General features: G+C 43.9%; 1 protein-coding gene across 1 annotated transcript in view; it reads left to right on the top strand.

Moving 5' to 3' along the window:
* TTC7A (tetratricopeptide repeat domain 7A) overlaps positions 1–16,304 on the top strand; it is a 224,768-nt gene that overhangs the window by 174,689 nt on the left and 33,775 nt on the right. Inside the window, exon 19 of the mRNA XM_015411853.1 lies at positions 5,979–6,181. Coding sequence (XP_015267339.1) covers positions 5,979–6,181 — 203 coding nt within the window. The remainder of the gene's footprint in view (positions 1–5,978; positions 6,182–16,304) is intronic.

Raw genomic sequence — 16,304 nt, 5'->3', positions numbered from 1 at the left:
CCATGGATTAGGCCCACACTGACTAAAAACAGATAGTTCTGTAAACTTAGGGCGACACCCCAGGTCTACAGGGGAAAAAAATACATTGGAGGGATTAAATCTGCCCAAAACAAAATTGTCTGGCAGTGGCTACAACAGTGAGGTGGGTAGGTGAGAGCTGCCACAGGCCCCACGATAGAGTCCCGGAGCTGCACTGGGCTCTTGGGCAGTGAAAGTGATGGGGCAGGAGTGGGTGGGAATCACGGTGAAGCCATGGAGCCATGCTGGGGTTGCCAGCTGCCGAGGAGATGGTGGGGACAGGACGGGAGCTGTGCTGGGCTCTCCAGTAGCAGAGGCATTGTTGGGGGAGCAGAGCCATGGCTAAGATCTGGAAGGGATCACCCTGTGAACATCAGGGTGCATCTCTTTGTTCACTGGAGCCTCTTATAGTAAACCATGCTAAGCTACAGAACTGAGAAAGAATAGGGCAGTGTTGCTCTACCAGGGCCCAGGATAGCTCCACATATACTACCCCCCCACAAACATCCCCAGAGGCATCCCATTGGCTCAGCCTGATGGGGGGGCGGCTTCATTATCAAGGTTTAATTCTACATTAGCTACTGAACTGCAGCGTTTTTTTAAAGCATCCACATAATGTTGCGGTCTAATATTATTCCAGTCATACTTTCCCTGTCTTTCGTAGACTCTTTCTCAAACCAGCTTTCCTCCAATCATTAGAGGGCAAGTACAGTCAACGGTCATCATCAAGCAGTCTGGACAGAAGTTGTACATTATTAAAAATTTCCCACTGTGAGAACAAATAGCTAAAGAAGGGGGTCTGTTAAGAGAGAAAACGGCTTTTGAACAATTAATCACTTGAGATTTAAAGCACCTATTAGGAAATGTTATTGCAACAAGATACAGAAACAGAGCAAGTCAAAAATTGTATGATAAAATGGTTACAAAATCTTGGATAAAATATAAGCATGAGCCAGTGGGAAAACTTACTGGATGTCAAATATTAAGGGAGAACTGGTATAACATGTTTTTAGATGGTACGTTACTCCCAAAGATATTGCAAAAACTAATAAAGTATATAATGGGACGTGCTGGAAATGTCAGAATACAGATGCAACTTTCTTCCATATGTGGTGGACTTGCAAGCAAGAAAATATTGGATAGAAGTACATGAAGAAATGCAAAAGATATTAAAATTCAACTTTGTGATGGATCCCAAAACTATGTTATTAAATATTTTACCAAGCAATATTACAAAAATACACAGTGAAATATTTCAGTATATGGTGATGGTGACAAGAGTAATATTTGTGGCAAAATGGAAAGCAGAAAGTTGTCCTGATCTGAAGGAATGGAAGAATAAATTAAATGACTATGCAACAATGGCAAAATTAACATCTTATATACACAATAGACCAATCTCGGAATTTCAAGAAAAATGGAAAGTATTTTTCAGTTATGTAGCTGAAAGTCAAGAATAAATAGAAAATGTTAAAAAGAGTTTGGCAATATATGTTTGTAATAAAATTATTATTAGATAGCTGGTAAAGATAGAATAACGATATCTCAACAGAAGTAAAAAAATCTAGAGTATACATAAGGAAGTTCTATATGAGATATATGATTTGATTGTGATAATTGTATGGCTTAGGTGATTGTAGCTTATTTTTGACTGATTCAGATAACTGTGTTTATGTTTTATGTATGATCTAGATGATTATAGATGTTTATAATTGTAGATAATTGTAGATCTGTGATTTAAATGATTGTAGATGATAGCAGTTTATGTTTTACGTTTGTGTCTTTGTAAACTGAAATTTAAAAATACTAAAAATAAAAATTCCCCACTGTGTTACCATTGGACTATTTGGTTGCTTTTTAAAAATAATCAGTTATTGCTAGATCAGTATAATGTTATGACATTATGTTACCATGATCTACCAGTTCTTCTGAATTTCCAGCTTTCATTTTTCTTTCCAGGAACTAATAGATCATGTCAATACATCATTATAGTGATTGAGCAATTACCATGTTTAAAGCCCCAAAATAGCCTGATGGTGGGGTGGGGTGGGCTGAGAGGAAAACGGTAGCCACAGTAGGCGGGCAAGAAAAGTGTAGGGAAAATTGCCATGTGGATGCTCCATTGCTGCTGCAAATGCCTTTGTGTTCACAATAGTAACAAGAGTTACACAGAGAATTGTTGCCATGTGGAAGCAGCCCCAACTGTTAGTACTTTGAGGTCACACAGCAGCATGCTGCTTCTTTCTCTCCAGCTACGGTTCTGAGTCCTGACAGGTTGCATTCAGACGTCACAAATAAACCTGTTTGTTCATGACAGGCAGAAACCCAGCTTATTGCCATATATCCCTTGTCCAAATGTAGATACCTGAATTGGAATTTGTGTCCTGTCTACACGATGTCCAAATGCAGATTCCTGAATTGGAATTTGTGTCCTGTCTACAGTTCTTGCGAGGAGGAAACAAACTCCATCTTGCCTAGGCACTTGCATACAGACTTCTGAAATCAGAAAGACTTCCGTCAAGCTCTGTGGGATGATATGGGATGAGGGACTAGGGCTGCAGTCACACACACTAAATCCACTTTCAATCTACTTTCAGTGCACTTTCCAACTGGATTTTGCCAGTTCACACAGTAAAATCCAGTTGGAAAGTGGATTGAAAGTGGATTATTTAGTGTGTGTGATTGCAGCATCTCAAACAAATTTTTGGCAGCATAGTTCAGGAAACTGGAAAAGAGGTCCATCAGTGGCTGTTGGCATGGTGAATAAAGGGAATCTCCACATCCAGAGGCAGTAGACCTCTGAATACCAGTGTTAGGAAGCAACTTCAAGAGAAGGCCTTGGACCTCCATGCCTGGTCTGTTGTCCTTCAAGGACAAATGGTTGATCACTGTGTGAAACAGGATGCTGGTCTGAATGGAACGTTGGTCTAATCCTTCATAGTTTATCTTCTTCCCTTAACCCTATTGCCTGTCCCCCCATCTGAGCTTACCAAAAAAGGGATAGCAGGTGGCCTGTGCCATTTTAACACCACAGGAAATGATGCCCTGACCTGGATAGCTCTAGCTGGCCTGATCTCATCAGATCTCAGAAGCTAGGCAGGTTAATGCTTGGATGGAAGACCACCAAGGAAGTTCAAGGTTGCTACGCAGAGGCAGGCAATGGCAATCACCTCTGATCATCTCTTGCCATGAGTAAGCTGTGACTTGATGGCACTTTCCTCCACCACCCCTGCAAATGGTGATAATGTAGTATTGCAGCTACCAGCTCAACAGGGGTCCAGTGACACATGGGAGGCAACAGAGTTCCACCTGGCACAACAAAGCTTCTGACATGCCTGGCTTCTTGGTCTGTGCAGCTTATTGCATAAATACAGCCAGAACTGCTCTTGACTGTCTGCCTGCTTTGTGGCTCCAGAGCCTGCTTAGTGTCAGCTTGCCTCCAGACTGCCAGCTCTGACAATGACCTATTTTACAGGATTGTGTGGATTATGGAGCTAAGGTCGGCAAGGTTTCAAGAATGTAGGGAAAGTGCTAAACGTTAACAGTGTGTTCCATTTTGCAGAGTTGGCTTGTTTTGTTCTTCATGACGTTATGTAGCTTTGTGTGTGAGAAGTGTTTTCACCTTAATTCTGCATTTGTGACATTTTTGTTGCTAAATATATTCTGCTGCCTTTTCAGTCTTAGAGCTCATAGCTCGTAGTAATAGGCTAAATGCTTCACATGCATGCGTTTCTATGTTCAGTCCCTATCATTTCTAGTAAAAAGGGGAATGATCTCAGACGCCAGGGACCCCTGCCTAAGACCTTGGAGGCTGCTCCTAGCCTGGCTGAATAACGAGCATAAGGCAGCTTCTGCCTGGGATCTCCAGATGATTTACTTTCTAGCCACAGTACATAGGCAGTGGGAGAAGTAGCCATAGGGAATGAGGATGCCTGGCTATGTATCACTTGGTTTCTTTAACAGTGGAACCACCTGGAAAGTTGTGAGGAATGGCTGAGTGTCTTTGTAACCCAAACAATGAGGAGTAGTAAGAACAGTGGCCCTAGAAATGCCACCCAGGTGGCCCCACCCCTGTTGCTGGGCCATGGACACAAAGCCCTGTGACTAGGGCTGCCACCTCTGGCTTGAGAAATTTCTGAAGATTTCGGAGGTAGAGGCTGGGGAGAGGAGGGAGCTCAGCGGGGATGTGATTCCATAGAATCTACTCTCCACAACTACCATTTGCCTCAGAGGAACCGATCCCTGCAGTCGAGAGATCACTTGTAATTCTGGGAGAAGTCCAGGCCCCACTTGAAGGATGGCAACCCTACCTGTGACCAATGTTCCCTCTAAGCTGAGTTAGTGTGAGCCAGCTCACAGTTTTTTAGCCTCCGGCTCACACATTTTTGTCTTCGCTCACGAAGGATGGCTCCAGAGCAAACTAATTTATGCAGTAGCCAAATTGCTTGTTCACAACTTTCATGCCATTTGCTTACAAAGTAGAATTTTTGCTCATGAGACGCCACAGTTTAGAGGGAGCATTGCCTGTGACCCAGGTGTGACAGGATGTCAGGTGGGGTATTCACTTGCCTGTGTAACAAGTACGCTGCATTCCTTCTTGGCTTCTGTAATGCTTGCTTATCTATAGCCTTGCAGGTGGTGTGTAGTGTCTGGGATTCAGGGGAACCATGGGAGCACTTTCGGTTCTCAGCTTCGGCCCTAACGGCCTGGGGCTCCTTCTCCCGTGCACGGGAATGTGGCCAATTGGCCTAAGGAGGGGGAGTGCATACGAATCCCCTATATCCCATTATGCTTGCAGGGGCGACACCATTCCTAACAGTGACTTTGTTAATGCATCCATAGCTCTGCAATAAAGTATAACCTTTCTGAGAAGCGTGTACTCAGTTGTTGACTGTGGAACCTGACATTCTGTTATGAATCCCTCATTCTCTATCTGCGCGCCTCTCTCTATCTGAGATGAGCGACGAAGAGGAGAAACAGGTCCCCTCCGAAGAGGAGAAACAGGTTCCCTCCAAGGGGGGGGATCCCGGTCCCCACCACGTCTCGGGGGGAGACTCCCATGACCCAGGTGAAGGCACCAGTGACTACCACACCTCCGGTGACTGCCGCTGGGAAGGGAGCAGTCCCAAAGACGACGTCGACCCATTTGTTCCTGACCCCTTCAGGACTGTGGCAGCCACCCGGCCAGGGGTACCGACCGAGCTCCAGGTGGAGCCAATTCAACCCAGAATCCACGGCAGAGACTTTGTTAATGCATCTATAGCTCTGCAATAAAGTATAACCTTTTTGATAAGTGTGTACTTAGTTGTTGGCTGTGGAACCTGACATAGGAAAGCATTTAAAGTACAAGCAGAAGAGGTTGAGGCTGATGCCTCCAGGGTACTTTTTCTGTAGGCCAGAGAGGAAATGACAGCAAAGCAGAGAAGAGAGCTGGGTGTGAAGTTGTGTGAGGGAACAGAGAAAATGGGGCAACCACCCAGCCTAGGGTACAATGGGTGGCTGTCACTGCTGGTGTGACCTAGGGTCAGTTACACATTATTTCAGAGCTGTTCTCTCATGAGCAGTTCTCATGAGCTCTCAGCCCCACCTACCTCACAGGGTGTCTGTTGTGGGGAGGGGAAGAGGAAGGGGAAGGAGATTGTAAGCCACTCTGAGACTCCTTCGGGTAATGAAGGGCAGGGTATAAACCCAATCTCCTCCTCCTCCTCCTCTTCTTCTTCAGTGAAGCAAGCAACAGATTTATTGTATGGCCAATAAGTAAACCCCTATTAGAAGACCTTAAATATGCAATTCCTAAAACTCCAAAAAACTCATGATTATGTCATAAACAGGTACGTTTTACTTGTTGCACAACATCACAGTCTTCAGCTACTAACACTCTCAATGTTTCTCAGTTGCACTTGCCAGAATAAAGATTAGGAACACATTAAAATAAATTGCTTTTTCTTTTTTTTTGGTAGCTGAACTGTTCATGGAACAACAGCATCTCAAAGAAGCGGGCTTCTGTATCCAGGAGGCAGCCAGTCTCTTTCCCACATCTCACACTGTGCTGTACATGCGTGGGAGGCTTGCAGAGATGAACGGCAGCTTGGAGGAGGCTAAGCAATTGTACAATGAAGCACTAACGGTTAATCCAAATGGAGTGGAAATCATGAACTGCCTGGTGAGTGTGCGAGGGTCCAGCTACCCTCTGTGGTTGGGGTGCCCTTTGGCCCATGTCAGGCAGACGCAGTCACGTTCTCAGCTGTTATAGTCCGAAAAGCAAGGCCCATGGAAAGAGAATTCTCAGAAATCCCAGCATTCTAGTCTGGGATACAGTGCATGTTTTGGAGGGTTAATGTTTTGTGAAAACTGTGATCTATGTGAGCACAGTTTGTATTAGGCCCTCGCCCCCACCCCAGTACAGTACCAAGATAATAACTTACCTGGTGTAAGAATTATTGCAGTAATACTGATTTTTAAAAATTGCATTATATTTCCAGTGAGCTATTGTTGTTTTAGAGAGTTAGAAAGAATAATGTCTTCTTGGGTACTGGGATCCTCTTTTGGGGCTTGGAATGTTAGCTGATCCAGTCAGTTTCCAAAACAAATTTCCCCTGTAGATGGGCCTGTTTGTCCCTGGTGTACCAGCACTAATTAGCACAGGACTCATCCCTCTCCCTGTAGGCTGTAAGGCCTTTATTTAGAAAAACCCAACTTCAAACTCTGCAGTGGATTTTAAGTAAAGGATGCCTGTCTAGTAACAAACAATCCCTTTGAGTTTATTGATTCGTTGGCTGCTTTCTTCCCAGTCAGAAGCAAAAACAAAGGGAGGTCTTTATCATTCTGTTCAGTTGCATTTATTGATGAATAATTGGAAGCTTGGTGGGGGCTGTATGTGTGTCGTATCTTTTGGGGAAGTTGGTTCCCCCTAGTAGACCACTCATACATACCAATAAGCCAGTACCCTCCCCCCACCCCTGCAGTCTCATGCAATGTGATGTGGCAGTCCTTGAAAGATGCAAGTGATGGCAGAAAAGAGTCAGGGCAAACAGATGGTGCCCCTGCAGGCCACCTGCACAAGCCAGGAAGATCCCAGCTTGAACAGAAGGGTTGAAGTGGGTCTCTCCAAGCTTGGCTCCATGGATTGAGATCTGAGATCAGCTGCAGTTGTCAGCAAAGAAGAATGCATGAACTCCTCAAATGTAAGCCACTCAGGTCTTACAGTTTTATTGGTCCCCAAACCATAAAAGAAAAGAAAAATTGTATGAGGCTATATGGGAGGAGGCCTTGAAGGATATAGATCTCATTCTCCAGGTTGTGCGGAACAGCCTCCCTTGCAGCTTCAGAGGCCCACTGAATATCCATGACCTGCCCTTTCACAACTTCCAAGAAGAATAGTCTGAATTCTAGAAAAGCTGCTCCCAGGGCCACCAGTTTTGGACATGCACACACCCCCACACACACACCTGTGGGTCTGTTTATTACAAAGCTGCTTGGCTATAGCTGTGTTCTCCTCCCCAGACTTGATGGACAGTGTTCAAAAGTATCTCAAGGAAAGTGTCTTTAAATTAGGCCCCCTGCTTCAGCCAGCAGGTTTTTGGGTAGAAATGCATGAGTTTGCTGGCTCTTAGGCAGTTTCTGTTGTTAATTAAAAGAAGTTTGAGGAATCTTGATTATAAGAGTATGCTGGTTAGGCAGTTTCTGCCCAAATCCAAAATTGAAGTTACCTATTTTAGGGAGGAAAGCTGCTATGAATGCACTCTGGAGCAGAGTGACAAACGCTTTAATACAAGAGCTGTGAACCATACCTCTTTTTGATATCGTTCCCCCGGTCCAGCATGGTGCAGTGGTTAGTGTTGAACTAGGATCTCAGAGACCCAGATTTGAGTCCCCCCTCTGCCATGGGAGCTTGCTGGGTGACCTTGGGTCAGTCACTCATTCTCAGCCTAATCTGCCTCACATGATTGTTGTGTTGAGGGTACAATGGAGGATGAGTGGACAGTGTTGTAAAGTGCTTTGGGTTCCCATTGGGGAGCAAAGTGAAACATTTTAAAAAGAATTTTATCAAAGAGGTTCCAGAACTCCATTCTGGCATGCTCCCCCAGAAAAAAAAGCCCTGCACAAAATAAATAAGAAGCTGGGTCCTGGATTTCCTGCCAAACAGAGTTCCACCCAGTCAGTCTGCTAGCGGAGCAGTTGTTCTCGTATGTGCCTGGGACAACACTTCTAATGTCCCTGGTCCACAAGAATTGGACTTCGCTTCAGGCTCCAGCAAGGGGGAAGGAATACTGCTATACCCAGAAGTCTGGGGCTGAAAGGAAAGTGGTGACACTCCAAAGCAGGCTTAGAAAGGAAAACAGCTTGGAAGCCTAAGCTTTTGACTGGATGGGGAGGGACGTCTCTCTGTAGGCAGCTTGCTATCCTACCAACTGCTGCTGGATGCTAGAAAGGGCATTTGGCTGAGAAGGAGGGCAAGTTGTGATTCTAGGCACTAAATCCAAAGAGGGGCAAACATGAGGGCTGAGGCTAGGTGTGATCAGCATGTCAGAATCCAGGGGCCCATGGATAGGACACAACCGAGAGAGCTAGCACATGTGAAAATTGGCATGGGGAAGGGAGCTCAGTAGCACAATAGAAAACAGAAGTTGATTCTTATACAATTTTGACAGGATGGGGAGGGAAGTCTCCATGTAGGCAGCTTGCTATCCTACCAACTGCTGCTTGGTGCTGGGATGAGAATGCTGAGGGTATGGGAAAAGGTACAGGGGTGCTGGAGAATATTGGCCTTTCAACTTCCATCCCTAGCATGAGGCTTGCATTTCCAGGAGCTCCCCTGTCCTCCAGTCTCCCTGGCAGCAGCTGTTTCAACATTCAAACTACCTGCCAACAACGAGCTCAACCGGGCAGTGTCCTTGCCCATTTTCCTAAAACATGAGAGATCAGAAGAGCCACATGTGGCCACCAAGTCACTCACTGGGTGAATGTCACTGGCCTAGGCTGTCACTTGAAGCACTGGATTGGATCAAAACATGCAGCATAATAGCCATGGTGCCTTGGTCATGCTGGGCTTGTTCTGCTTCACAGGACTCTTCCAGTTTTGTCAGTGAATTTTGGGCAAAGTGGAGATTTGAACCCAGGTTGCCCCAGTTGTAGTTCATCACTCTAACTACACCACCCTGCCTCCGATCAAGTTTGCAGTTCTGGTACCTTTTGATGGGGCACCTGGACTAAATCGGGTTTATCATATTTTTCATTGTGTGTGCTGGCCATCTGCTCAGGCACTGAAAAACCAAGTGAGCTGCTTCCGAAAACTGGCACTGCTACCCATTTTTTTCCAGTAGAAGGAAAGGGGGATTCATAACCTCGGTTGCACTGCTAATGGCATCATCGGGAATATGACTGGATTTCTAAACTTTGGAATTACCTTGTTTAAAAAATGAGTTTCCCCCTCGGTATAGTGTGGTTTGGCAGACAGAACTCTCAATTGACGCGTGCGCACCCATTTTGAACAGGTGAAATTCTTCTCATCGCTGCATCTCTAGGCTTGGGGGAATATTATTTGTTGGATTTCTACCTGTTGTGCTGCAGTCACAATCACAGAAGCCCTGCTAAAAAGATGAAAGACCCATGAACTACATTGACATACAAACAAAGCATCAGTACTTATTACTACAGCTAAGAAGGAATTTAATGGTGTTCAGAAAAAGATGGGCGTACATAGGGGTGACAGGAGCCACCTTGAGGGCTGAATGCCAAAAGGCAGGATGTAAATTCCATAAATAAATAAAACACCTAGAACTACTTTGATAACTACAGCAGCCATTTCTTGGGGGGGGGGCATATTAAAACATGCAACAGAATGGGTTAAGAAAAGCCTTCATCTGGGGATGTGTGACTACAGTAGCAGCATGCTTAGGATCTAGTCAAGCAGCATCTGTGTGGCTGTAGTTAAAATGCTTAACAATAGGTCTAACATAATTAATTGAATAATTAGTGTGATTAAGCAACTAATAGTTTGATTACAATCAAAACAGTGGCTGTGACTAATTGTTTCCGGGCACACAGGCACACGCACGCACACACACGCACACACGGCCATTTTCCTTTTGCCTTCATTACTGCATACTACTCAGATGACAGAGCTGGGAGCCTATAGTCATATCTCTTTCTGTTACATTACAGCTGCCAGTCACCAATCAGATAAGTCATCACATTGTGTGTTTCCCCTTCCAAAAGCCCAAAAAAATGCAGCAAGGGTGGGGAAATGCACATTGTGATGCCATTGCACTGTGGATTATGTGAGCCTACTTTGAGATAGGGATTTAATCAGGGATGCCATGTTTAGCAGCCACCCCATGTCAAGTGCTATGTGAAGTTCTTCCCCTAGTAGTAAACATACAGTACGATTTTCTACCTCATGAATAGAATCAGTTATTTGGAGGTACTCCTCTCCCTAAGTCTGTCTCCATGAGGAAAGCTAATATGTCAGGTTAAAAACTAAGGCCATAAGTAATAACTTTTAAATTCTCCCAGGGTACAAGCAAGCTGTCCTCAAGTGGTGGCACCACCAACGGTACGCTAATTTGCTTCAGATGTTTCTGCATCTGGTTATAGTTCATAATATTGTATATGCACGTTTGCTTTCAAATGCATCACTTCAGAGAAGAAAAGGGGGAATTGCTTAATTTTTGAAAACCTCCCAACATCTGTTTCCTTAAAGCCTTGCTTCACATGGGCCTGGAGAAAAACACAGAAAGGCATGTCACAGAATATTGTACTGACACTAATTAAGTGCCAGCTTGCCAGGAAATGGTACTCTATATGAAAACAAAAAGGCCACAGTGGTCACAGTAACTCCATGGGAGCTGGTATCCATTGGGAGCTGCATTGCAAGTTTCACGTGGTTCTTGAAAATCGTGGATTTTATTCAGATAGGAGAAAAGCAGATGAGCAGCTGTCTTCTGCTTCTGCTTCTGCTGTTTCTTAAATGCCATCTCAGCCATAAAGAGACTTATGCAGAGAGCACCGTTTGGGGTTTCAGTTGAGGGGCCAGCCAAAGAGATTTCATTGAGGGAGCAGCAGCTAGGTTCAAAGGTTTCATTGAATCCCTTCCCCAAAAAACCAATATTTTTGTTGCCATTATCTTTTTGTACCACAATAATGCAAAATAGAGATTCTTTTTGAAGAATAATGACATGATGCCTGAAAGGGTGGGGGGGCTGCTCCTCCAGCCCTCCCTAAATATCATCCCTGACTGTGTGACTCCCCCATGGACAGATATTAATGCTGCAAGTCTGCAGGTTTTCTTTCTGGATGATCCAACCTTTAACCGAAAGAAGAAGAGCTAATCACTTGCACAACTGCAATGCTGCTGCAGTTTGTAAAAGGAGTTGTAAGTGCTAAAGTATTATTGCTCAAATGCAAAGGTTTTAAAAATGGGATGAGAATAGTTGTTTTCCCATTTTTTATCTTTTTATTTATGTTTGGTGAAGGGTGGATTCTGAAGCAAACAGTTCTGCTTAGGTTTTCTATACGATACTAATATGAGTAAACAATATGAATAAAAATAAGATTTACCCTATAATTATGATAATGTTCACTATGCCATTTATTTTAGACACTCAGTACCTAGTTACCGTCTCTAAGAAAACAACTATATGTCTGGGCATCTCTTTGAGACTTTTTTATAATTTTAGCATGTTCTAAAGCTATGATACCTAAGGAGTTTACTATTGGGATTCAAGCGAGTTTCAGAACATAAGTTGGTCAAAGCTGGCAGAAAGGATATATTTTACAATGAAGTTAAGTACTTAAAAGTGCATATTTTGTATATTAGCAACATTTCTTTCAAAATAAGTCATTTCTTCAAGACATGTTAATACATTTTAGCTCTTTTTCATTATTATTCTGTTGGAACCAATTTAATTGCTTGGGATTTTGAAAATTATAGCACAGTAGTGGGTTATCTGAAACAGATTCAGAAAAACAGTTTCCCTGAAGAGTTTCAGAAGTCAGTTCTGTTTACTTCCCTAGTTCTTCTGAACAGTTTTTCAGAGATTCTGTGAAGAGCAGGTAGGGTGATTGCTGAGCAACTGCTGGGGCTCCGGGTATCCCAGAATGCCTCACTGCCAACTTGGCCAGGACCAATGTCAATCCCTAATCCCCCATCACAGAACAAGCCATAATACTTGTGATCTTTCCCTGGGTACCCAAAGCAGTTGTTGGGCCGATCTCCTGAAGAGATGGGACCCTCCTTCTTCCTTTGCTATATCTATGTGTGTGCGCATATGTGTACAAGTGACACATAGCATTGTTTTCAGAGAGCTGAGGGAGGAAGCAGTAGCTGTTTGCCACCATTGGAACCCAACTGGCTATGTCCAGAAGGAGTCACTGCTGCCACCATCCTCAACCTCAGGCAGACGACTGGGTGAATGGTCAAGTTGTAACTACTCCTAAGGGTCGTCACTATGCATTAAGCCATGGTAGGCTGGCAATGGCAGTCAGGAGCAGCAGCACCACTGTTAGCCTGCCCATTTGGGGCCAGGTTATTGCTATGGTAATTGGCACCTGCCCTCTGGAGGAGGGGAATAAGGGAGAGGGGCCAACCTGATGGAGGGCCCACCTGGAAGCAGTTTGGTTACCTGAACTTGATGACAATTTCTGGCCCATAGATTGTAATGGTGGGAGTTGGGACATGCTCAAACTCTCCAGTCAGGCCATGAGGTCAGAAAGAAATACTGTTCTTTTTTTTTTCAATAAGTGTTTTTTATTTTGAACAATATATACAACAGTACATTCATAACATATATTGACGCTATGCAATAATCAACTTTCTCAACCCTTAAGAACCCTTTTAAAAATATAACAGATCTTTGTAATAAGAGTTGTTTGGAATCACTTCTTCTTCTGCTAGACTGTTCTTGAAGAGTCATTCCTGCATCTTATATGCTCCCAAACCTGCCTGAACACCCTGCACAACTTCAGATCTCCGAAGCTGAATGTAGCCCACGATATACGTTGGTCCACCAAGGGCTGTCAGTCAGATTTACATGTCTGCCTTCTGTAGTGCCTGGAATACCACAGCAAAGGTCTACTTGGGGGGTCACAAATCATACATAAGCCTGCTCTAAAACTTGAGATCCTAAAAATAAAAGTACCCTTTCACTCTCTGGGCCAAACTAGACAACAAGGCAGCTACATGCATGCCTCATTTACATATGAATGAGAGGGTCCATTTTTCACATTTAGAAGAGAGTGAAGGTAAGGGGAGTTAATTCTTCTCCCACTGCCTTACCTTGCAGCACCCTACTGCTTGAAACACTTTTCTCCAACACAGCAGGTGAGATGGGCAGAGGAAGACAGTGCTTGAAACAGCTGAGTACAGCAAGGGAAGAGGCAGGTGGATTTAGCTCCCCTAATCCATGGACTTCTTTTCTATTCTCAGCCTAGTACTTGAATAGGACAGAGTAACATAGATCCTTCCCCTGTCCTCCTATGCCACTGAGCAAAGTTGGAAGCCCTCCTCCAGCCTTCATCCTACTTAAATGGCTCTTCCTCCAAAAGAAGAGCAACTTAAGTTGGAGGAGAGCTCCTTGGAGGATGGTTGGATCCACCCCAATTCTTGGCCCATCAGATCGCGTTTGGACCTCTGTACATACATATGAATCAACAAATCACTATGAAACAGAAGAACAGTGTGTGTAATTGAAAATAGGCTCACATGAATTTCTTCCAGGATTTTTCCCCACAGCCATCTGCACTAGCTTGACTGCAGTGTCCTGCCTTACTTCCATCCATCCATCATGCTGATAAATTGTCTCTGCAGTGCTGTGAAGGAAAGGGAAAGCAGAAGCAGCAAATGTAAATTCTAAGGCATTTAAAGTAGTGCTCTTTTATTCTGGGCAATAGGGCACAAAAAAACAGGAAGAAAAAAAATAGATTTTCCCTCTCCTTAGTAAACATGAGGGTCAGGGTACAGTTGTTTTCAAGTTATAATGGCAGTGAATTTTGCTACCTCTGAACGTTAGAGGACAAAACCAATTTTTCCATGCACCAGGAAAAGTGTTAAAGTATCCTGGGAAATATCATATCTGATGCAGGGAAATTCAGAACTTTATGGGAGGTCTGCCTCATTCCAAGGTAAAGTGGGAGGGCAGAGATGCATTTTCAAACGGCATGTACTACTGAACCCTCCACTCACTCACCACATGTTCCCTTGCAGTCTGTCCTACCAGGACGTCTCTGCCAGCCAGGCTCTGATCCCAGAAGTGAGCCCAGCTAGGTAAAAAGCACCTGAAGGAGGTGAAAGGTTAGGAGAGGATTTGGTACTCCCTAACCACACACCTGTTTGGCCTTTAAAATCACACTGCACCCTCTGTGTTGAAACTTGAAACAAAAGTCTGCTGACATCATGTGTGATTTGGCCTTGATCTTTAAGAGACAGAATTGCAATTCAGCTCAGAACTGAAGAAAGACTTTTTGGTGGGTGAAAAGGCATTTACATTCTTCCTGGCACTTAAAAGCATTTCAGAAAAGAATAATGAGTTCTGTTTCTTTTGGGGTTTTTTAAAATGCTCCCAGCAATAACAATGAGCAGTTACCACAATGGAAATAGCTAAACTCAAGTCTAGTAGCACCTTAGATATCGTCAAAGCTCCCTTCGTATCTGACGAAGAGAGCTTTGACTCTCAAAACTTTATGCCCCAAAAATCTTGTGGGTCTTTGAGGTGCTACTGGACTCGAATCTAGCTTTTCTACTGCAGACCAATATAACTACCCACCTGAAACTATCCACAATGAAGACGGTGGAGCAAAAGCCATGAGGTGGGCATCCACACTGTCTTCAACGCCACTGCATTGTTGAAGGTCACATTATCATTTTTGACACAAGTAAGTGCTATTGTAGAGAAGTTTATTTTGTAAATGAGTCAAACTGAATGGCAGATTAGGACTGAGAGATCCTGACTTTAAAGGGGTTTTCCTGCATTACATGAAGACAAACCTGGGATCGCCACGTAGTGTATAATAGGCAGTGTTAGTCAATCTCAGCTCTTCATTGAGTGTGCCTGCATTGTATATGTGTTGCACGCACTCATTCTCTACATTTTGTGAGGGTGCATTTGAAACGAATTGAGTGTATGCCTGTCACCTTTGAGATGGGGAGCCAGTACTCTGATCTTCTGTATGCTTCAAACCAAACCATACAAGATGCTGAAAGTGCCATGTATAGCACTTCCAAGTCTTTTTTCTCTCTCTCAAATTAAAAAAGTAGGCCCACATCATTCCAGGTTAGGCATTTCATACACACACACCATTTTCCTGACCTTAAGTGGCACCATGTAGCTGTTATTTGCTCCATGGGGGCAGGCATAAAGATTCTATATCAGGACCAGAATTAGCAAATACCCTCCTGCAACTAGCATCATACCTCGGAACCATGAAGTTCCATTTAGCTATCATAACTAATAATTGTTGATAGACCTATCTTCCAGGAATGTGTCTAAGACTCATTAAAAGCTATCAATGCCAGTGCTACCACCACTCATCTTGTGGCATCAAACCTATTATTTTTATGAAGAATGACAATCTGATAGCTCAAAGATAATTTAAATACAGGATTATTTCCTTCTGTTTAGAATAATTTCTCCCATTTGTATTTATCATCTATTAAGATGGTGCCAGGGCCGCCCATGCTTAGCTTTGGAGATCTGACAAAATCAGGCTAGCCTGATCTGTATTTGGAAGGGAGATATCCATAGAATACCAGGGTTGTGACATGGAGGCAGGCAATGGCAAACCACCTCTGAACATTTATTTATTTATCAAACTTATCTCTTGCCTTGGAAATCCTATGGGGTTGCCATAAATTGGCTGTGACTTGGTGATGGTGCCAAGTCATCTGATGGGTAACCTAGCCTGGCATCTTAATGGCTAGCACTATTCTTATCATTTGGTAAGCCTGACTAGTCATAGGAATTTTGTTTTTGTGTTCAGAAGATTATCTATGGGCAACTGCAGACATTCTTTAGAAATGTCAATACCAGTGGCACAGCTAAGCCACATTTCCATCACATTCCTACAATAATGTCCAAAGGGAAGAGTTGAGCACAGTTCCCACAGGAGGTCCATAGCCCCCCCTTGTGCGCCCCATGAAGAAGAGAAGAAGAGAAGAGATTGGATTTATACCCCACCCTTCACTACCCAAAGGAGTCTCAGAGCGGCTTACAAACTCCTTTCCCTTCCCCTCCCCACAACAGACACCCTGTGAGGTAGGTGGGGCTGAGAGAGCTCTGACAGAAACTGCT

The sequence above is a fragment of the Gekko japonicus genome, unplaced genomic scaffold (genome assembly GCF_001447785.1).
Source record: "Gekko japonicus isolate JY-2015 unplaced genomic scaffold, Gekko_japonicus_V1.1 scaffold359, whole genome shotgun sequence".
NCBI classification, from domain to species: Eukaryota; Metazoa; Chordata; class Lepidosauria; order Squamata; family Gekkonidae; genus Gekko; species Gekko japonicus.
The sequence above is the reverse complement of the archived record's forward strand: the minus strand, read 5'-3'. Positions and strand labels throughout refer to the sequence as shown.